The following is a 23,958-nucleotide window of genomic DNA, read 5'->3' as shown; positions in this document are numbered from 1 at the left end:
ACCTGGTGCTGGCTATGGATGATGGGAATTGTAATCCAATATATCTGGAGGGTGCTGGGTTGGGGAAGGCTAAACTAATCGTATTGCAGAGTCTGAATCAAGAAAATTCAGCGTTCTAGCATTCCATTCCTAACGTACAATGGAAAAGAAAAATGATGTTATTTTGCAAAAGCTTACAACTAATCTTTGAAACCTGTTTTAACTGTGTTGTTGGATCCATATCAAGTTAGTCACTCTTTATTCCCATGGAGATCAGCGGGACAAGTTAGTCACGACTAACTTAAGTCCCACTAGTTTCAATTAATGTATAGTGCAATGTTATACATGTCTATTCAGAGTTCAATGGGACTTACTCCCAATTCAGCAAGGACTTTCAGCCTAAGTTGGGATCCAACTCTATGTAACTTTTTTTCTGTAATTTTGTTTTTGCAGTGGCCCTGTGCATGTGCTTTCTACACAGACAAGTGTATCCATCACTTCAGGGGCTTCAAGGTGGACAGCTCCCAGTCCTACCCAGGAAAAAACATCCTGCACCTATCCCCGTCTTTTCTTCCCTAATGGATTTTTTTCTGGTAAAGAAAAAAGACAGAAAAAGCTGTGGGAGAGCACAGGAGGTTTACAAATGGAAGACATCATTGTCTGGACACTCCATAAAACTCCATGAGCAAGGCAGGGCTATTCCACCATGATAACCTGGTCTGGAAGTACCCTTTATCTTTCCCCATCACCTTGTCTCTAGGGTAGAGACAACTCTGCTCCACTTCTGAATGCCAGGCTGCTGCTAACTACACAGAAGCAAGGCAAGAAAAGAAGCTGCCAGCCTTCAACAGGTGGCTCTTCTCATAGAGGAAGTTGATCACTGTTGGCTCTAGCCACACACTGAGCCGAGAGGAAGTGCCCTGTTTGGTTGGTGGAGGACTGGCAATGCTGGGTGCCCTGCACATGACCAAGCCAACTAGCCTGTTGTTTAAACACCATTTCTAAACAGTGACCGATGGCTTGAGCAGCCCTTTTGTTTAATTCTCAGAGGAAGCAGAGGAAGGCGGCCACCTCAGGTGACAGATGCTACAGGGAGGGTGGCAGGGAGCTGCAGCGAGGGCTGTGTGCCACGTGGCCTCCCCGGCACCCCCTAAGCCTGCTGCCAAGTTCAGTGGAGGATGGTGTCCTATGGGCAGTGTTTAAACTAGATTCAGCTGCCAGCAAAGTGTCTTGGGCTGGCCCTGTATATCGCATGGCTCAGCCTTGTTTCACTAGCAATGGTCTTTGCCAGTCCTCTAGTTTTCCTGGAGTTGCTCCTACTAGGAAGGGTCAGAACGTTGTCATAATGAACAGCCCCAAGTATCATCTCCTCCATTCTATTCCCTGCCACCACCCCTATACTGGGTGATTTTGTTGTTGTTCAGTCGTTCAGTCGTGTCCGACTCTTCGTGACCCCATGGACCATAGCACGCCAGGCCTTCCTGTCCTGCGCTCTCTCCCGGAGCGTGCTCAAGTCCATATTCATTGCATCGGTGATGCTACCTAGCCATCTCCTCCTCTGCCGTCCCCTCCTCCTTTTGCCTTCAGTCTTTCCCCGCATCAGTGACTTTTCTCTTCGCATTTGGTGGCCAAAATATTTGAGCTTCAATACTGGGTGATTATCTCCAGTCTTTCCAAGCAGGTGTGGGCAACTGGTGGCCCTCGGGATGTTTTGGCCTACAACTCCCGTCAGCCGTAGCCAGCATAGCCAATGGCGAGGGATGATGGGAACTGTAGGCCAAAACATTTGGAGGGCCACCAGCTGCCCAGCCCTGGACTAAGCCTCCCTCTCTAAATCTTGTTTCCATGCCCCGTTCTCCCCCCCCCCCCGCCTCTCTCTCTCTCTCTCTCTCTTTCACACACACACACACACAGGGCAGGAGAAGCATTTTCCCCCGACGGGGCGGAGCCTCCGGGGCCCCGCCCGCGTCTCCCCGCCCCGCTTTGTTCCATTGTGTGCCCGCCTTCCGCCCGGCAGCAGAGGGGAGGGGGCCGGGGGCGCGGGCTGGCGGGAGGCGCGCCTGGGCTGGCGGCCGAGGCGAGGCGCGCGTGCAGCCCGGCGCCGGAGCCGGAGCCGGCGGAGGCAGCGTCTGCGCGTCTCCCCGGCCGAGGCGCGACGAGCCGCTCCCGCTCGGCCCGCCGCGCCGCGCCGCGCCGCCGGGGATGGAGGCGGCTCTGCTGAAGGCCGCGGTGGCCGAGGGGACGCCGGGCGCGGTGAGCGCCGAGCTGGAGGTGAAGAAGCTGCAGGAGCTGGTGCGCAAGCTGGAGAAGCAGAACGAGCAGCTGCGCAGCCGGGCGGCCGCCGCCTCGCCGTCCTCGGCGCCCGGGCCGGGCCCCGCGAGTCCGCCGCCGCCGCAGCTGCCGCTCTCCCCCGCCGCCGGCCAGCCGCCGCCGCCCGCCGCGGCCCCCGGCAGCCCCCCGCCGGCCTGCGCGCCCAGCGCGGCGCCCGCTCTCCTGTGCCAAGCCGAGCCCTTCGTCTACTTCAAGCCATCGCCCGCCGGAGGAGCCCCAGGCGGCGGCGGCGGCGGCTCCTCCGGACCCCCGGAGGCCGCCGCCACGGCCATCGTCATCCCCTCGGCCACCGTCTTGGACGAGGTGGAGGTGCTGGATCTGCGGGGGCTCAGTTGCTGCGACGGGGAAGAGGAGGAGGAGGAGACGTGGTGGGTAGCTTCCTCATCGCCCCCCCGCACGGTTTCCCCATTCCCGAAAGCCCCCCACAATCACGTCTGCAAGCCCGCCCCCCAACCGTTGGACGCGGGGGGGGGCTTCCAACCTCCCCCTGCTCATTGCCTGGGTCCCGTCCAGGAGAAGCGCCCTCCCCATCTCTTGCCTGTCTCTCCCTCTCTTCCCTCGTTCAGGGGCGCTTCGCTGCTCAAGGCTGCCTTATTAGCATTAACTCTGCAATCCCCCTAGATCCTGTTTTGCTGCATTTAAATCTGCCTTTTTTTCGCCTTCTTCCTTCCCCCTCCCTCACCTCTGTTGTCATTGGCTCCTTCAGCTGCCAAAAGGGGCCCCCTTAGGAGACCCCCTGTTGTCATCTCCTGCGTCCCAAGTCCAGCATTTGTCTTGAGCCTGCCTGTTTGGAAAGGATCTCCTGTTGCTACGTTCTTAAATGTATGTTTTTTTTAAAACTATTTTAAAAAAAAGAAGAAGAAATCCTTTAGAAACAGTAGGATACAAAGACATCTTGTGGCACCTTAAAAACTAACATTTATTCTGGCACAGCATAAATTTCGTGGACGCTGCCCACTTCATCAGATTTCAGTCTGGATGTAAAGAAATGTGGTGTTATCTTCAATACTAGATGCCTCTGATTGATGAGTAGGTCCCACTCGTAAGCGATGGGATGCACTCATTAGTACAAGATTCCAGGATTGTTTCCGAAAACAGGAAACTATCCAGTCACTTGTGCAGATTCCAAAAAGGAAATTAGAATGGAGTCAACGTCTTGGAACTGGACACATTTTTCATTCTTTGTTGCGTTCTCTTGGTTGTGCGTTTGAAATGTGTTGCTGAACTGCTGAAGATAGGGCATTTAACGCTGCTCTAAAATAAGACCATTCTGAACAGGTTGATGTGAGGATGGGGGAAAAAACAAACACAAAATCGTGGTGGTGATTCCAGATCAGCCAGCCCGATTGCAGTCAGTGAGGCTTATGGCTGAGTACTTTAGGCATGTTAATGAAAGAACAGTGGAAATCAACTGGCATGGCTTGAAAACTCTGTGGGAGGCGCCGCGTGAAATCCCCTTGCTTTCAGGACTGTGGTCAGCAACCCTGGTCTTTAAGGGATGGCATTTGCTCTTGAATAGATGCTTTCAGCTGTAAACTGGGTCTGGAAGCAGAATGAAAATAGAGGTAGTACTTGTGATTTATACAGCCGCAGCAAACTGTATAAAGGCTGACAGTCGAAATAGCTTGTGGGGTTTGGGGGGGTGTATTTTCATTGTTAAGAAAAGACTGCAGTCATTGTATCTTTTCTCAGGCAGGATCCACGTTTAACCCTAGCATGCAACAGGGAATCCATTTTTATTTTTGTTGTTGTTTTCTTTTACTATATATGTCAGCCTTTCCCCTGTGTCTTTAATTTTCCTTCTCTCTCTGGGCCAAACTACATGTTACACACACATGTTTAAATATTTTAAACCTGGCTGGCTGCTGCTTTTAGGAACAAGCAGCGTTGGGAGGGAGCAACATTCAGCAGAGGGAATGTGGGGGGAGGATGCTTCAGTCCTCCTTCACCACTTTCCCACAGCCTTTTTCCCCACCTCCCCAGATGTCCCCCCCCCATTTGAGATGCAACATTGCAAAGACAAGTGCATCTGGGATCCCATGGAGGGCGAAAGCATCTGTGGTAAGCTGTAGCCAAAAAGTGATGGATAGAAAAGCTACATATATATGCAGCAGAGTTTATTTACTGAAAATGGCTCCCTCCCAAAGCCTCTTGTCCTTTAGAAGCAGCTATCAAGGTTTAAATACAATCTTGTGTTGGTCTTTTTCTCTATCTCCTACTCTTGCCCTTCTTCTCTCTCCCTCCTCCATCTTTTTTCCTTCTCTTAGGCTGCAATCCTATACATTGCACCCCACCTGGGGGTGGGGCAAATTCTGTTGTTAAAAATCTTGACTGTGACATAGCTGAAGACTGATGCATTATAGAAAGGAAAAAATGCAGATATTTTAAGAAAAATATGGAGGGTAATATTTTATCATCATCCAGGGTAAGTTATGTTCCTTATGTGGCTTTAAAAACAACAACAATGCAAATTAGTTCTCTTTGCATGAGCACAAACCCATGTCTTCTATGGTGAATGGGAACAATCCATATAAAGTAAAATCCTATTGATTTCAATAGGAGAGAATTAAGCACTTGTTTAAGCAGTGGCATTTACATGTGCTTAATGGTGGCTGGCCCAATGTAATTTAAAAATCATGAATGTATCCATTAAATTCACTAGATGTTTTAAGGGACTGTTTATGATGGTACAAGTAAGCATCACTATAACTGGCGGTAGGACTGGAAATTGACCATCTCTAGAGCAACTGTTTTGTATGTGCATCAGTAAAGAGAGATACGAGATAGTGCCTTTTAGTTTTGCAAAAATCTAAAGGATCCATCACATGCACACACAAATGACTGAGGTTCTTTCTGTACTGTAAAGTATCTAGATTTAAGGCTGTAATTCTAAGCATACTTAATTCTAAGCAAGACTGAGTGGGGATATGATTAGAAATGGGCAAACTCGCCATGGTCCAGGTCATGTGCCACTTGCCGGCCCCCCACTGGCCAGCTGCCCCTGCTCGCTGTGTGCAGTGAGTTGCCAGGTGGTCTGTGAGCGCCTGTCTGATCCTGCACCAAGCCACCATTTTGCATAAAAATGGCAGCTCAGCCTTTTTCATAAAGGTCAATTTTAGACAAATAGCAGCCATAAAGCAGACATTTACACAACATTACAGGTGTAAATAGCCATTTACACCTGTAATCTTGCATAAATGGCTGCTTTACAGCCGCGATTTGCATAAAATTGGCCTTTACAAAAAAGGCTGAACTGCCATTCTGTGGCTTGGTGAGGGATTGTCCTGCTTCTGGGTTCCTGGTCAGCTGGTTGGCCACTGTGTGAACAGAATGCTGGACTAGATGGACCCTTAGTCTGATCCAGCACGGCTTTTCTTATGTTCTTAACTCGCATAAGCCCCATCCAGCATGATTAGGGGCCAGATATGATGGGAGTCCAGCGGCATCTGTAGAGGCAGAGGTTCCTTGCCCTGCTCTTAGCCCTATACCACATTCCCACTGAAATCAGTGGGGCTTTCTTACAAGTAAACGTGGTCAGGATTGGCCTGTGACTATGGTTGTGTAGCCACCTTCTACTTTTCCTGTACAGAGGAAAACTAGGTTGTAACTATGTTTAAACAACAGTGCCCTCCATTTGTAAACTTGGTTAGTTAGCAGTAAACCCTGCTGATATCTGTGAGTTTGGGGAAATAACTGTGCAGTGCCAGCTAATGTTCTCAATGTAGCCATTTTACAAGGTGATGCATTATTAGATAGAGGGGCTTGTACTTTCTCTGTTTATCTTATAGAACTAGAGCATGAGTAGGTGATAACTAAATCTTGGGGAAAACTGGTTGAAAATATACTCTACTGTGAAAATATCTCACAGTAAAGCTATCTTTGCTTGAAATATGGGTGCAGAATGTGTGGCCCTCCAGATGATGGACTGCAGTTTCTATCAGCCTTAGCCTGCATAGCCAATGGTGAGGGGGAATGGGAGTTGTAGTCCCAACAACATCTGTTGTTGTTGTTGTTCAGTCGTGTCCGACTCTTCGTGACCCCATGGACCATAGCACGCCAGGCCTTCCTGTCCTCCGCTCTCTCCTGGAGTGTGCTCAAGTTAACATCTGTAGGGCCACACATTTCCCATCCCTGGCTTAAAAACATTGCTATTTTGCTAGGCAAGACCCTGGCCTCAATCGGATACATGCTTACATGGGAGTCTGCCAGACTGAACTCAGTGGGACCTCTGAATAGAGATGCATAGGTTTACGTTGTGAATCCCTTTTGTTTGCTTAAGTGTATTCTTCTGGAACTGCTATCATTGAATTCTACTCTGGTTCCACATTTAGGTCTTGGCATTAAAGCTTTGAACTTGGCAGATTATCAGCAATTGTATACAGCTAATTGATGCTTGTTTACCTAAAAGGCTTATCAGTATCTCTTCATTCAGCATATCTTTAGTCTATGGCATTTATTCTTTTCTGGGCATATGTGCAGAGATCTTGGGACTCCTCTGTTGGAACTTGGCTGATATATTTCAGTGAGGCTTAGAGTGGAATAGATACATTTGTCTGAGGTAAATCTAGGGCTGCAATGTTTAGTTGACTAACCGGTGAGAATAACCCCTTTTAAAAAGTTCCCTGAGTAATCATGTAGGCGTTAATTTAAAAGTTAATTATTTTTAATGCAAGTACTAAATCTGTGGGTGGTAAGTACCACCTTAGAACCATTCCTCTCACAATCTACTAAGGGCACAATCCTATGCATGTTTAGATAGAGAAAAGGCCTACAACTCCCAGGCCTTTTTCCTGTCAAAACATGCATAGGATTGTACCCTAAGTATATTTAGGACTCCAGCCTTAATCAATCTAAATTCAGGTAATTATTCAATTAAAATGCATCTGATTAGTCAATGAAGATTTCTTTATTTGGGTGACAGGTCCAGATAAATCGGTTGTAAATTCGAGATTTACCATGATACGTAGTATAGAAGGTAATTTCACTGAGATAAAGGTGTCAGTTTCTGGGCCTATTTTTGAATATTTCCTCTCTGCCTCTCTAATTGCAGCAATTGAGATACTGAACAGAAAGTTCCTTGAATGCTGTTCCCTCTGGCAATAGCTGCCAGTTCTTGACTACCATCCTGTGGCTACTACTGGACATTGCTATTAATCCCCTGAGATATCCCAGCCCATTCTTCCCTGCCGCCCCGCTTACTAAACAATAGTTTTTTCATGCGAGGCATTTGTATCCAGTTCTGTGATAATTTCTCAGGGCTTTGTGCAAGCAGTTTTGTTTTGTTTTTAAGCCAAAATCTATATATGTTGACACTGAAATTCTGCAAACTTTATTTATGTAAAGTAGGTGTGGTCTCATATGATCATTAGTTTTTCACCATTTCTTCTGCTTCCCCTTCTAGATTCAGGCTTTCAGTGAACTTTTGGGGAGAGGGCAGGGCAAGGTCTGTGGGTAATGAAAGGAGAGGGATATGGGGATAGCGCTTGGGGATAAATGCAAGCACAGCGATGGGTGAGAGGCAAGGTGATGTACGGACCGGGCCAGCATCAAGGGTAGGCATGGTTGAGCACCTGCCAAGGACCCACAGCCCAGCAGGGTCCCACTGATAACAGCCCCCTGGACTTGCTCCTCCTCTTCACCATTGCAACTTGCTTCTTCACTTGCTTCTCGCTCTGGCCCAGACGAGGGTGGTGGGGAGAAGGGGCCACAGTCTACTTGCTCACTGGCTCTTTGCCTGTCAAGCAAGCAAGTGGGACCAATGATGAGAAAGAGGATGAGGAGCATTAGCGACTGATGACAATGTAGCGAGAAGGTAGACTCACAGAGGGAGGGCCCCCACTCAGGGTGACTTGCCCAAGGGCCTTCAAAACCTGGAGCTGGCAATGTGTGCAGACTCCTTGGTCCAGCCAGCCTAGTCCCCCAAATCTTCCTCTTCTCTGTGTTCCAGACTCCTGGAACGTCAAGGTCAGTGACACGTGTGGAAGTTGCGTCCTGTTCTTCCAGTGTCCCCCATCTTTGCAGTTGCAGCCCTTCTTACCTTGTTCTTTACAAACGTACGGAGCAAAAGTATGGAACAGGGAAAAGGCTGCAGCTGGAAAAGCCAGACAGGCTTGTATGGGTGCAGGCTGTCCCAAACGGCTTGGGATTTTAAAGGCCGAAACTGGAGCTTCAGATTAGGCCTAGAAGCAGAGATGGGCGTGGCTTTGTCACAGTTTTCTTCATTTAGCTCTTTTCCTTTGTTGATTGCTCCACTCAGTTGCATGGAAAGAGAGCTCTGATCAGAAAAGCACTTCAGAAGAAAACACAAGAATCTCCCCCCACTCCTGCCTGCCAAATATAGCAGCATAGCAGGCTGGAAGTAATTTTCTTCTAGGGCAGTAAAACAATAACTTGAGTGAGAACTGTGTGAATGAAAGACACGTATTTGGAAATGCATGTTTGGAGTTCAGATTGACAGCAGCTTCCTGTCTGGTATACGTTTAGCCACTAGACTGGATTGGTGGCTGTGTAATGTCTACAAAGTTTCTTCCGTGTCTTTTAGTGCAAGTTAAGAATGCCTCACTTTCTCTGGGTATTAACATGGGTGCCTGTTTGCTTATATTGAAATCCTTAACAGACAACTCTTTTAATATGGGAAAAGCTGAAGTGAAGAGCTATTATTAGATGGAGGAGATACTCCTTCACAGTCTGGATTTATGCCACAGACAGACTATTACTTATTGATAGAGAGTTAGGATTGGCACCCTAAATAAGACAGCAGTCCCAGAGAGGGGACTGAAAGGGCAAATGCAGAACTAAGGAGAGGATCTTCGCACAGCCACCCCCTTCCCATTGCAGCCTCTTGTGCTTCATCCCTTCCCAGCTCCTGAAGGTCAAGGATCCCTTCAGGGTGGGATCCAGCATGGTGCAAAGGATTGCAGTTGCAGAGGGAAACCGTAGCCCCCCAACCTTTTTGAACCCATGGGCACATTTGGGAATTTGAGAAACTGCTGTGGGCATCACCACGCAATTGCTCCCATGGAGGATGTGGCTAGTCACATAGTGGCTGCCATGGGGGTTAGTCAAAAGTGAGCTAAAGAGGTGGTGGTGCAGGGAGAGAAATAGTGAGACTAAAAGCTGGGAGGGAGAAATAGCAAGGCAAAGGGGCAGAGGGGAGAGAGAGAAGACTGCCTTAAAATTTCCCGAGGTTTTTCTTAAAGCGTTTTTGGGAGGGTGCAGGGAGGGGAGAGCTTTGTGGGCGCTGTTGGGGACCCCTGCCACAGCCTCTCCCTCCCAAGAGGAAGTGCTCTCCACGTGTACTATTTAGAATCCATCCTGGCCAATATTTTTTTAGGTGAACATTGAAAAATATAATGTGTGAATTGGCTCTGTGTGCTTGAATCACATTTATTTAAGTGGAAGACCTCACTTTCTGCACTGCAAGTTTGGGTTATGAAACACAATTCATTGGGGTCAAGAAACATAGGTAGTGAGGACCAAACTAATTGCATTGTTGCAGTTAATGTGTATAAGAGAGCTTCGGCTATTGGGCGGTATAGAAATGAAATAAAAATAAATAAATAAATGAGATTAACATGTCTAGTTGCATACATTTAAATAGCAGCCACAGGGGTTCATGACCACAGCACGTGGGGGATGGTAACCCTCCCCCTGTGCCACTGTCCCAATCCGGATTGCCTCCCACTATGGCTGCTATTCACCCTGGGAGCGAAGCTTCCTTTGGCTCCCAGGGCAGATAGCTGCTGGGGGAGGGGATTTTCACTGGGACTACAACAGGGGAAAAGAGGGTTTAACTTTAACCCCCTCCATGCACACTGTGGTCTCAGTACTGACCCCACCCTCCCACAGCCCTTAATTAGTTTCAAATATACAGTTAGCATCACATCTGTACTTTGACCCAGAGCCTCCTGCAATAACCAGCAGATAACATTTGCAGTCTGCAAAGCTTAAATGGTGTATCATGTGCAAGGTGACTGACTTAATAAAACTAGTGATATAGAAAGGCTTAAACTGTGAATTCTAAAAGATGTTTAAATTGATAATAAAAGATTAAGTTGAGCAGTATTATAATGTTGAGGGTACTGAACACACAAAAAGCAATATAGACTACAGGACTTTATTGATCTTAGGTTTCAGCCATCCACATCCTTGCCAGGAGGATGTCTCATTGACCACAGGGGCACTTGACTGCTGAATGAACATGCATAAGTTTTGTGCTGCCAGGATTAGACCAGTATGGTTAGGAACAGGTGCCTCTTCTGTTCTACCAACCTTGCCTGCAGGATTGTCATAAAGGCTGCAGTGAGTGCAAACTCTTAAGGCAAAAACCACACTTTAAAAAAAATAACTTATATGAAGGGTAAACAAGAAGAACACATACAGCTTGAATAATATCCAGCTTGACTGCATTTATAACAGCAACTCCCATGAACCCCAGCAGGGGGAAAACATCCTGCCATTATTTTTATTTATTTATTTATTAAATTTATTAATTGCCCATCTGACTGGTCACCCAGCTACTCTGGGCGATGTACAACCCACCATAAAACAATTTAAAACAATAAAATTTTACCATAAACATTTTTTTTAAAATACCCTAACCCACCCCAAATGCCTGCCTGAACAACCACGCTTTTAATGCACGACGGAAGCTCATTAAAGAGGGGGCATGACGGAGTTCCCTAGGGAGGGAGTTCCACAGAGTGGGGGCCACCACAGAAAAGGCCCTCTCCCTCGTCCCCACCAGTCTAGCTGTCCTGGCTGATGGGACAGAGAGAAGGCCATCCGAGGCTGATCTTGTTAAGCGGCCTGTCTGGTGCTGCTGGAGGCGCTCCTTAAGATAGGCTGGGCTGGAACCATATAGGGTTTTAAAGGTCAAAACCAACACCTTGAATTTGGCCCGGAAAACAACTGGTAACCAGTGCAACTCCTTCAGCACTGGAGTGATGTGATCTCGCCGGCGGCTGCCTTTAATCAGGCGAGCTGCCACGTTCTGTACCAGCTGCAGCTTCCGAACCGTCTTCAAGGGTAACCCCATGTAGAGTGCATTACAGTAGTCTAAACGACTACTATTATAACTCTGCTGCCAGCACTATCTTCATTTTATGAATGGTTGGTTACGGGGGGGGGGGAGAAAGAGATGCCCCACAAGAGCTGTCACCTCCAGCCCTGTCCTAGCCCTTCAGGCAGGGGTGTTGGACTCCTCTCAGTCCGAGGGCTGCATTCCCCTGCAGAGAAGCTCTCAGGAGCCGCATTCCAATGGTGGGTGGGGCTGAAGGGAAAAAAGGCAGGACCAAAGACAAAAGGGGGCTGAGCCCCGAACACCAGCCTATTGTAGTTTAAAGCTCTTATTGCCAGAAATTAAGCCTTGGGCATTTCAACCTTTCAGAATGGAGGGGGGGGGGACATCACAAAAGCTGGGAAACCAAAAGATTGGTGGGTGAGAGGAAGGGGATGGGGCCTGGGGAAGGGAAAGTGGCCCCCTGGGGAACCCTGGAGAGTTGGATTTGGCCCCGGGCATGAGGTTTTGCACCCCTGGCCTAAGGAAGCTTTCCCACTCTGCTTGTGGGGAACAGAGTGGCAGATAGCAGAGGGAATCAGGGCCCTTGAAAAATCCCTCGTGGGTTTCTGGGCATTCAAATTGAATGTTCAATGGCTCTGATTCCTTTTTGGGGGTAAGCAGCAGTTGGATGTTTGTGCGTCTCCAGATATAAGAGAATACTTCAGCATTTGGCCAGGACTGTAGCGAAACAGCAAGTTAGATCTCTAGGCCACCGTCTTTGTGCCATTTGTTTTTGAAGTTATTTGGGCTATACTCAGGAAAACAATGCAGTTGTGCCAACAAAGAACCCACTTTAAAAATGCAGAGTTATCCACAGTCCAGGCTGACCCCAAAGCTAACATGTACCTAAAAACAACTATTAGGAAAGCAGGCATTTGCCTCATCTCTGACATGGAGCAAAATAGGTACTCCATCAGCCATGTTCCAAATGGCAGAGAGTTACCCAGAATTAGGGATGTACAGATTTTGTAAAATGTGTTCTGTCTGCTTCTCGCAGATTGTCAGATGTCTTTTGTTCCGTTGTCTGCTCATTGGCGGAATTGGATTTTTTTCCAATTCCCTGAGTTTGCACAAGTTTTGTATGTATGTATGTATGTTTTATTTATTTATTTATTTATTTATTTATTTCTATACCACTCAATAGCCGAAGCTCTGTGGATGGTTCACAAAAAGTTTGCATTTGTGCAAATTCACACTTGAGAAAATGCAGATTCCCCTAAAATACACATTTCTTGCTTTAGCCTATGTGGGAAATGCCCATTTTCATCCAGTGTTTTTTTACTTTAAGTATTTTTCTATGACTACATTTTGTAAAATTCCGGAATGTAAAAAAAAATGGTACACAAGTGCACAGAATCCATGCGACACAGGAAAAGCTGGTCCGCTGTGGAATTTGTGGGTTGGATTCATAAAAATCTGAACTCATTTGATTCTATTGTGGATGTCTCTGACATCCCTACCCAGAATGAGGCCAAAGTCCTGTCAGCCAATGTCTTGGTGAGGAGAAGGGTTCCTATGTGGGACTTTCATCAGAGAGTTTGGAAGGGGCTTACACCCTCCCTTTGGGTGTTGTCCGCACCTGCAGCTCTGCCTTTCTCCACTTCTTCTGCTTCCTGGGTCCATGCCTTCTATGGGGAAGCCCTGAATGGTCCACACCTGTGTAGTGCCCTATGAATAAATCATACTTTTAATGCTGAAGCAAATAAGTAGACATAGCAGTGAAATTAAGGCAGCATCTAGGTCAGGGGTGGGGAACCTCTTTCAGCCCCAGGGCCGAATTCAATTTAGAAGCGCTCAGGAGTCACATTCTAGTGGTGGGTGGGGCCAAAGTACAAAAAATAACCGCATATTGTAGCTTAAAGCCATCACTGCCAGTAACTAAGCCTTAGAGAGGGCATTTCAACCATTCAGAATGGGTAAAAACTGAGCAAACATTGGGAAGCCACCCAACAATCAGTGGTTGGGGGAAAGGGGGTCAAGGGAATCTGGGCCATCTGGGGACCCCACAAGGGCCAGATTGGGACCCTGGGCTGGAGGTTCCCCACCCTGGGCAAGGCAGTAGCATCCCACTTGGGAAATTCTTCTGTTATTTTAGCCCAAAGCTATATGGGTGTGAAAGGCAATATTGGGAGAAAGAGATATCAAGCTGAATAGGAAATGTATGCAAGTAATCCCAGGGAATCCCACGGTTAGAACTCAGCTAGCAGTCCTGATCCCACCCCTCCAGTCTGCTGTCTGAGCTAGCAGGGATCAGAACAAGGAACAATGTACTCCCTGGTTGTCTTTCAGATATTTGGTGGGTGGGCTAAACTGTCTACGGAACAGTCCCCCAGATAAGCCAGAGGTAATAGGTAACCATCTTTACTGATACCAGATTAAGCACTCCAAATGTCTTGCAGTACCACATTCTTACTGGCTGCAGCGAGATAAAATATATATTTGACTCAGCATGTGGCTAAATGCTTTGCAGGATCTGGACCAAACTCTTAGCACCTTGCTGACATAAGTAGTATTGTAGTTTCCTCTGAAACTCCATTATTTTAATTACAGTTCCAGGTCTGCTAAGGTTTCATGTATTAGGTGATTTTAGTGCACATTATTAGCTTAGAGATTGTAATCTGCATCATTGGGAGGGAAGAAAAATAGGTGTTGTAAATGCCTCCTAATTTACAGTAACTCTAATGATGATGCCTTGGACTTTGCTGTTGTAGTGCCTTAGGGCTTGCACAGTTGGAAGCTGGAGATGGAAATTCATAGCATCAAATAAAGTATGTATTATTCTAAAGCTTTTCTTTGGCTCTTTTTAGGTTGTACGTTGTGCCTGCTAAGAGCATCATAACTCAAGAAAAATCCCTGAGCCCTCTGCAGTGGTGCCGACATGTTCTGGATAATCCAAGCCCTGAGATGGAAGCAGCAAAACGCTCCTTGTGCTTCAGGCTGGAACAAGGTCATTCTAAGTTTCATTTGTTTCATTAGATATTTCAACTAATGTTTTTCCTACTTGTTTTATGCCAGTCCAGTAACATACTGAGACAGGACTGTCCATTTGCAGGATGTTTTCTACCTAATTGTTTGTTGTGTATAGGATAGGGCTGTGCAGGGACACCCCCCCGATCTGCCTCGGAGTCCACTTTGGGGCTTCCGAGGAGGGTCTGATTTGCTTTGGCTGATTCGGAGGGCCCCTGACCCACTTCGGCCTTCAGAACTGAAGCAGGATTCGGATGGCCGAATCCCACTTCAGGTCCCCCTGATGCCCCTGCCGCACAAGCCCCCAGCTCTTTACCTCGGCCCTCAGCATGAGCCTCCAGCTCTGTACCGTATTCTGGCAGCCGTCTTCTTGTCCAGGGAGGCGCCATTTTTAAAATGACACCTCCCTGTATTTCTGGAAAACGATCTTCCACCATTTGTGCAGGGTCTATTTCTGGAAATACAGGGGGTCGACATTTTAAAAATGGTGACTCCCTGGAACAAGAAGATGGCTGCCGACGTGTGTCCCAAGGGCCCAGGTAAGTTGCTGGGTTGGGCAGCAGCATGGCTGGGCTTCTGGATCGCACCAAAGCACTTCAGAGAGACTCGGCCCACTTCGTGCCGCCTTGTGCCTCCTTGTGCCTCCTCAGGTACCTCAGAAGCAGCATGATGCAGCCCGAAGCGCTTCAGCTAGGAGTTTGGGCTTCAGGCCGAACTGGTGCACAGCCCTAGTATAGAACATATATTAGGGACCTGGGCAACCTGTTGCTGTGTTCCTGTAGAGTTTTCCCACTTTTCTGCCTCATGATCTTCAATATCTACAGAAACTCTGCAGAGTGTCATGGATAATCCATGCTTTTAAGGAATTGCAGCTGAAAATCAGCTGCACATCTAAATATGGATGTTGTCCTTTGCTTTCAGTGCACATTTGCATGGACATCTCCATGCTTAAACCCCCAGTTAATTTGTGCGAGAGTATGTACACCCACCCACCAAATGACCCCATCCCCTGAAATTAAGTTGGACAAAATCAGATAGAAGGTGGCTTCAGGATAATTGCACTGACAGAACAACAGTATTTTTAAATGTTAATTGCTGATTCCCTATATATTTTTAATTCTTTAAAATTGTAAACAGTCTTGTGAGGGCTTCCTCTAAAACAGGGGTGAGGAGCCCCAGATGTTGCTGGACTCCAGCTCCCGTCAGCTCCAGCCAAAATGGCCAATAGTCAAGGATGTTGGGTTGGAGGGCTGCAGGTTTCCCACCCCTGCTCTAAAATGTGGGATATAACTAATTCAAATTCAAACCTGAATTTACCACTGTATCCCTAATGTAAGATCTGCACAGGCCTCCAACATAGATCTACAATAAGACAAGACCCAGGATCTCAGCTAAGCACTAAGGACATGGAATAGCACCACCTGTTGGTTTGAGGTGTTGCTTATATAATCATTACAATATACATGTTCTATAATAGATGAATGATGCATATGACAACTCAGAAAAGCTAAACTTTAAGTGAATTCCTTAACCATTGGTTCAGTGGTTAGTGGAGAACCTCCATTTGGACCTGGCACATACGGCAGTGGGAGAGTGTGATGCCCTTGGCGATGGTGAGGTGGCTGCCTTCAAGCCACACTGCAGCCCAGGCCCAATCCTGGCAGCCAACTAACTGCTTGGGTCAGCTTGTGTGTGTGTCTGTGTGTGTGTGTCCTCCAGAGAGGACCAGGGGGAGAACCTATCCACTCTGGTCTGCACCTGGTGTGTATGTTAATATCCCAAACGTTTACAATATGTTCTATAACAAAGGAGCAGACTATATAGCAGTCCAGAAAAAGCTGGAACTTGAGTTCATTCGTTCTTCATTTTGTTGTTTTTTAAAAAAAATTAAAACTGCTAAACTTATCTTAGTAATATGTAACATGTAATAAAGCTTAGCAAATATATGGCCAGCTATTCATAAAACCAGGAGTTTGTGAACTAAAACCTGTCAGGCTTCCCAACAGAGAGAATCATCTTAGTGAATTGGAGATCATTTTACTTTTAAATTTCCTTTGATCTTTACATTAATTGATCTCATTTATCATTTCTTTTGTGCTTTCCAGCAATACCCGAGGGGCTGTAGCTAAACCTAGTGTGTGTTCACAGTCATTGCTTTTTCAAGGGTTCCTGTTTCCATATGTCACTTTCATTTTTATAGTTTGTATTTGACTTTCACCCCAAGACGCTGGGGTTTCAGAACCAAATACTGAGGATGAATCCATGTTACCCTTATTATGAGAACTTGACACTCAGAAAGGGGGAAATACTCTCTTCAGGGTTTTTGTTGTTTGTTTGTTCTTGCAGGTATGTTGACATGACACTGTTACCGAATCATTGGCATTTTCTTTGTCAGCAAGATAGTGTTTTAATTGAGCCACCACACCATAAAATGTTTAACTGAGCTCAAGAAGCTGCCATGAAGCATCCAATAAGAATTGGAATAGTCCTATTTGTATGAATCATATATACATGCCAGGTGATTTAACCAAGTGTCTTCACCACAGGCATAATCTAGAATGTTACCAATAACATATGTATTCCAATTCTTGGCTCTGACATGGGGTGTGGTTGTGGTGATGTTTAGGGCCAAGTATACTGTTTTTAATAAGAACCTGCTTTTAATTAATTTAATTAACATTTTAATTTAATTAACCTAATCTATCTTAGCTGTTTGCAGCTGTTATTTTATATGTTATCTTTAAATGCCTTATTTTATTGATCTTGGATGTTTTCATTGTTTTTAAATTTAGAAGTTATTGTTGCTGCTATTGTTGCTATTAGTGGGATCCCTGAGGTCTTACGGTGCCAAATGTTATACGATGCTAATAGGGCAGTGAATGGTATTGAACAGCTCAGAAATGCTGTACACAAGGAGGAACTATAAAGAGCCGGGGCTTTTGCCCAAGTCCTTGCAGGGCTCAGTTAGACCACAAGTAACAGCATAGGCTGAAATTATAGTTTTTTCCTCTAAGCTGGAGATTACATCTAAAGTAATCTGAGTAGCTTTCTGTCATAAATTTCTTGAAAACCTCAAGCTAGAAAAGCCACAACTTTTCTAGGTGCTTCTTACATTACTGGCTTGCCCTTACAGAATGCAATCCAACCATATTAAAAATCAATGGGAATGTAGCTGCTGACACCAGTGGGATGCAGCTCAAGTCAAATCTACCTCCTTCTGCGTCTGGGGTGCAGAACCTCTTTCAGCCCAAGGACCAAATTCCATTTTGGAGAAGCTCTTGCGGGCTGCATTCCAGTGGTGGGCGGGGCCAAAGGCAAAAGGGGCGGGGCAAAAATACCGACCTGTATCCGCCTGAAAGCTCTTCCTGCCAGTAACCGAGCCTCTGGAGAGGCATCTCAACCTTTTAGCATGGCTGCGGGGGGGACACGCAAATGCCAGGAAGCCACCAAGTGACCAGTGGTCAGGGGGCATCTGGGGAACCTGGAGGCCAGATTGAGACCCCAGGTGGGCTTGTTTTGGCCTGCACACTTGAGGTTCTACACCCCTGGTCTATAATGACCTGCAGCGGCTCTCCTGGATTTTGAACGTGTGTCTTTCCCAGGCTTGCCTGGAGAATGATGTGAGAGACTGAACCTGGGACCTTCTACATGCAAAGCATATGCTCTGCCACTGGCCTTGGGTAAAGGGTCTTCCCCACCTTGCTACCTGAGATAATTTTAAATGGATGTGCTGGAACCTTACGCCTACCAAGCATGTGCTCTGCTCCTGCTCTATGGGCCTAATGATTGATTAGCAAATGCTATGTTCTAATTATAAAGGCTTATTTGTCACTGTAACACAGGAGGGTTGTATTTTGCCTGGTGGTCATAATCCGCAGGGATGTGCTGAAGTGTTTGACTAAAGTTTTTGGGCCTTTGTTATGTTCTTGGTGAACCAGTAAATGAATGTCAAGACCATCTGTAGCATGTGGCCATTCTGAGGTCCATTTCATGGACTCTTATATGGCAACAACATTTTTTTAATGCATGCCCAGCATTTTGCGTATCTCTTGGTAGCCTTCCAGTAACCTGTCTGTTGCCTGCCAGCATCCCCTCCCACCCCCCCATTACTGGGTAATGGAGTGCCAGGCTTCTGAATGAATCCACCATCGGCAGAGCATGTCTGTTTTGAGGGGGGCTAAAGGGTAGCTTGGCTGGAGAAAACTCACATGGGGTCATGGGCTAGGAAAGGCTGAATGTAATGTACAGGAAGCGGGGTGCAGGAGGGTTTGTATACTGAGTGGCAAGAGGGTCTGAGAGTAAGGGAGCTAAGGAATAAGGGCCTCAACCAGCAGGCTGGCTGAAGAAAGAATGGAGAAGCAGCATACTGGGACACAAGGACCTGTGGCAAGAGTGTCAGAGTATCAGAGCGTGGGGAAGGAGACTCAAAGAGACAACTCTCTCACATCAGGTCTAGGGAGAGGAGAATTGTGTGCTATTTCTAGGACAGGGATGAAGATTCAGGGAAGCTGTGGAGGTCAGGGAAATTGATTTGAAGTCGTCACCGAGACATTTGGCTGCAGGTCTCTGTTACATGTAGTTCCCATGTCAAAGCTGTTTTGTGGAAAGTGTTATGTACTGAGGGCATTTTCAGGCACACCAAGTAAACAGCTTGAAGACCAAATTGCAGATGTTAGTGGAGGGGAAGCAGTGTGATAAAGAAACTTTTCTGGCATGTCGAGAAATCTCTTTGGTTGCTGTTAATCATCGCCAAAGATTTGATGCTGATTTTGCCAGAGTTGCTGATGATTTCTGGCTACTTTGACCCCTCCTTGTACACTCTTGGGCATCCTGAGAACTACTGTCTTGCAAATACATGCAAAATGCTTTTCGTGGGGAAGCCTTCATGGTGGCAGAGCACCTGCCTTGTATGCAGAAGGGTCTAAGTTCTGTCCCTGAAAGGAGCAGGTGATAGGAGAGATATCTGCCAGCCCGAGTAGGCAGCACTGAGCTAGATGGGCAAATAGCTTGGGATGAGGCAGCGTCCTCCGTTCCCCTGATACTTTATCAACATAAACCAGCCCCCAAATCCATCACTACAATGGCAGTTACCAGTGGAGGCTGGTGGCTCCAATTTTGGTAGGGCTGTGAATCCATTCCGGGTTTCAGTCAGGACCAGATAGAACTCTAAAGGAGCTATCCAAGGTGCTGAATCTATTTTGGGGATAGGATTCAGCACCTTGGATATCTGATGTCATACAGCCTGTGGAGGGCTGGGTAGGTGGTCACATAACCCCCCCCCAAAAAAAATCTGGTTCAGCATCACTGCTCTATTGGAAGGGCTGTCCAGTCCAACTCCAAATTAAAGATAAAGAACCATCAGAAAGGAGAGCAGAGGCTTTGAAGTTGCCCACTGACAGTTTATTAAAAATTTGCATCCATATACATCCTCATATGCACATTTTATGTAAATCGGTGTCTTTTTCCTGGGTGGCCTTGGGCAAATCATGATCTTTCAGGCTAACTTATCTCACAGGGTTATTGTGAGGATAAAATAGGGTTGGGAATGAACCATGCATGCTACTTGCAGCTCCTTGGTAGAAAAGCAGGATATAAATGAAAAAATTAAATGAAAAAAGTAATAAATGAAAAAGTAATAAAATAGATACTAGAAAAATGAAAAAAGTAATAAAATAGATACTGGACCAACTCATATCAATCCAGCCTAATCCAGGCTCCAATTCCGTCACAAGGACAAAGCAAGAACGCAAACTGCATATATACATCAAGCCACAGGTATAACTGTCACATAGGCAGCATATTAGAAGATATCCTAGAAATCTGGAAATCCTATTTTACAGATGGGAAACACTGAGGCTATGTCTTGAGTCCAAAAGGCAATCGAATGAATCTGTGGCAGAGAATTTGAAAAACACAAGGCAAAGTGGCAATTAAATGATCAAGTCTGTGGATCAGATAATGGATCACAGATGTAGTTTGGAATTTATTCAGATTAAAGTGGCAGCACACTTCAGAGAGATTTGTTTCCATTCGGATTATGTGGTCTTAAGTGTTCATCAGTTTATTTTATCTTACTGTGTTTCACTGGATCTTTTTTTTTTAATACAGAGGTTTCATAACTATGGTGATGGTTTCCTTAGCTGTCTCGCTAGCAAGGGGGACAAATGCCCTCAGCTGCTTCACACACTTTTACAGTTGCTTTGTATGTAACACTGTCATTAATTGCTCTTGGGTCTGGCTTGCTGTTTCTCTTCTGTCTCAGTCAGAAGGTGCATTCAGGCAAATGCCAGTAAGGAACATGGAACCCACTTGCCCCTGACAAGTCTGTCCAAGTTTCATCAGAGAAGCATGGTGGACAGGCAGGATAAGACAACTATTTAGCAAGTTTTGTTACCCCAGGTGCCACTTGCTCCGTGCCTCTTTCACTTCCTAGACTGGCAATAGAAGGGAGGAGGAGCACCTCTCAAAAGGCCAGATTTGGTCCCGGGTCTGCCAGTTGCTGACCCCTAACTTAAAATACATGATACAGCAGGTATTGTGAGGTTAGTTATTTGTGTGTGAAGCTGTTGCCAAATTCACATCCCATCCTAAGCTTCTTTTCTTGGTAAGTGATGAAGAGAGATGTGTGATAATAGTATTACTCAAGGATAAACTACATGCTATGTTAAATACATACTGTGCAGATGATCTTAGCTTTCTTTTTTGCCTTCAAGTAGGGATGTCGGAGAAATCCACAGCAGATTCAAATCATTGTGGATTTTGCAGCAGACTGGCTTTTCTCAAGTCACAAAGTACAAAAAAGGGCCACAGTTGTAAAAACCAATAAGAAATTAGTGAACAAGCACACAACTGTAAATGGGTCAGGTAATACTAGTATAATGTTGTATCAATATGAAAACACGTAATGAGTGGGTGTTAGTGATCTATTTAAAATAGGATTGTTGTTGGAACAATATAATTTTACATATGAAAACAATGTGAATACAATTGTACATATATTGGAAGATAACAGAAGCATCTGTATCACAGGTATATACATATTAATGTTATAGATTGTTCAAAGGATCTTAAAGTCCATCCAAAAAGTCTTTACAGAAATCCGGTGTAATCCTGTTTTGTATATGAGTTGCTTCTTCAGATAAATAATAACTGTAAAGATATTAAGATATTAAGATCTATAGTCATATGCACACATGTGCACATACATACACACGCATGTGTGTGCATGCATATGCACATACGCACACACACATTATTTATTATTTTTATATTCACATTAGTTGTCAGTTATTATCATAATATGTACATGTACAAAAACATTATTTCAAATAAACACAAATGTTCTTATTGAGAATTGTTACCATAATCTTATCAAAAATTATTTACATGAAAGCGGGGCTGTACTTTATAAGCAAGGAAAATGTTTCAACTCACTGTCCTTAAACTCAACAAAAAACACTGTGGCAGTACTGTAATCTGAGTAGTTTTTTGAATGAGGCCGCTTAATCCGCTGACATAGCTTGCATTTTATCTCATAGAGCTTCACAGAGCTAAGAAAGAACAACACTTAAAGCATATTGTATCGGTACACTACCGAAAAGTTTCTTTGAAATGAGACACAAAGTAACCAAACAAACCTCAAACCACAGGATGATAATTTCTCCTGCTCTAATGTCAGTAAATTGAGTTGGCGGCTGTGAGCATACCAATTCGTAACAGGTTTTAAATACCCAGTATTTAAGAACTCCCTCAATTTTAATTGTCATATAAGTTAAAAAAATCAACACGGTTATGAAAGGCATTATATCCGGGTGTGGGAACAAAACTCAATCCCAAATTCAAAAGTCTAATTTCATCCTGCGATAATTCCTGGGATGATAAATTAACGACTAAATCCTGTTGTGTACCTTGCGTCGTGGACAGAGGAAAAATTACTTCTAGATCGGTGTGATCTTATCAGTTGAGTGCTTCTACTGGGACCTTAATCACCTGAAGTTGCGGATGATTCCTCACCTGCGTCACTGGCATCTAAATCCGTGGGGACATTCGACAGATCAAACATTATATCGCTGATATCTTTCTAATATTTTTGAAACAAGACATTTTACATAAATTTTTGACCTGGATCAATACCATACATCCTACTATAAAATTTTCTTCTCATTTTGATGCACTGTGTGTTTGATTTTTAGATACAGAGGTATACTGCAGACAAAATCATCTATATATTAGAGGATTCAAAAAACCAACTGACAGAAATTCTCTTTTGCGTTTTGAATTTTTCCACCCAGTGCATCTGCATAGGAATTTACCATATGGACAATATTTATGTCTCAAGAGGATCTCCTAACAATATCATGAGTATGTTAATCAAAAAATACTATTTAGGCAACAATTGGTGGATAGGGGTTACCCAAGGAATATAATGATGCTGAAACACGAGCAGATGCAGTGTCTAGACCTATATTATTAAATCCACCTGATAAGGGATCTAATAATAAGATTACAATTTCTTTGGAGTATTCTAATTTATCCTTCTTTATAAAAAAAAAAATACATAAATATTGGCATATAGTAAGCCATATACCTGGATGCAGCAATGTTCCATGTATAGGATTTAGACGGGAAAAAAACCTTAGAGACTATCTAGTACACTTGGATACTGATCCATCTGCGCAACATGCAACATCACCTTATGGGCATTACAAATGTGCGGGCTGCTCTGTATGTGATCTTTTTCCAAGTCATGTCAATTCTGTGGACTTGCAGAACGGTTTTTCACTGGGGGGGGATTTGTACTAATTCGCATTAGTGTTAATGCGTATAAACTAATATCCATTTGCACAAGTGTACACTTGCCAATGTGCGAATGCACAGTTGCGCTAATCCGAATTAGTGCAAGTAGAATGAAATTCTAGTAAAAAATATGATTCCGTCAATGAGCGGACGATGGAACAAAAGATGCCTGACAATATGCAAAACACAGATGGAACTGATTTAACAAAATCCATACATCTCTACATTTATGTAAGCATGTCAGACCCTGATCTGGATTGGGACCAGCACATGTGGGTAAGGGAGGTTTAAACCTTCCCAGTCAGCCACTTCCCCTCCTGATGGTTAGGATCTAAAAAGAGGGTGGGGGAAACCTCCACTGGCACCAGAAGAGGTTTTATTTTTTATCTTTTTGGCCCCTGTGCTTGGGGTGCAGGGTGGAGATTTGTGGGGGAGGTAACTGGGTAGGAAGGTTTAAACCTCCACTACCCATGTGTGCTGGTTCTGATCCAGGCCAGGTCCCTGTGCACTTACTTGAAGGTAAAAAAGAAAGTTAGGATCATCTGCATGCATATTTAACACAGTGTGTAGTTTACCCTTCAGTCCAGAGGTAGCCCAAAACATTTTGGTGCCTCAGTATGAACCTCCAAATGGTGCCCCCCACCTAATCCCCTCTCTCAGTGGTGGTGATGTATTAAACTAAATAACTGACAGATTAGTGCCCTTTAATGATATCTCAACTGCAAAGAGAAAACTCCTTGGAAAAGACCCTGATGCTGGGAAAGATTGACGGCAAAAGGAGAAGGGGACAGCAGAGGATGAGATGACTAGATAGCATCACCAAT

The 23,958-nt window shown here is 45.2% G+C and overlaps 1 protein-coding gene across 2 annotated transcripts in view; it reads left to right on the top strand.

Annotated features, from left to right (window-relative positions):
* Positions 1-2,181: 2,181 nt before the first annotated feature.
* Positions 2,182-23,958, top strand: part of SLAIN1 (SLAIN family member 1) — a 52,910-nt gene continuing 31,133 nt past the window's right edge. For both annotated transcript variants that reach the window (XM_084841833.1, XM_084841831.1), the window contains exons 1-2: positions 2,182-2,678; positions 14,179-14,318. In XM_084841833.1, the coding sequence (XP_084697959.1) occupies positions 2,182-2,678; positions 14,179-14,318 (637 nt within the window). The remainder of the gene's footprint in view (positions 2,679-14,178; positions 14,319-23,958) is intronic.

The sequence above is a fragment of the Heloderma suspectum genome, chromosome 3 (assembly GCF_057233095.1).
Source record: "Heloderma suspectum isolate Gila_16-S chromosome 3, 16-S_ref, whole genome shotgun sequence".
In the NCBI taxonomy this organism is placed as follows: domain Eukaryota; kingdom Metazoa; phylum Chordata; class Lepidosauria; order Squamata; family Helodermatidae; genus Heloderma; species Heloderma suspectum.
The sequence above is the reverse complement of the archived record's forward strand: the minus strand, read 5'-3'. Positions and strand labels throughout refer to the sequence as shown.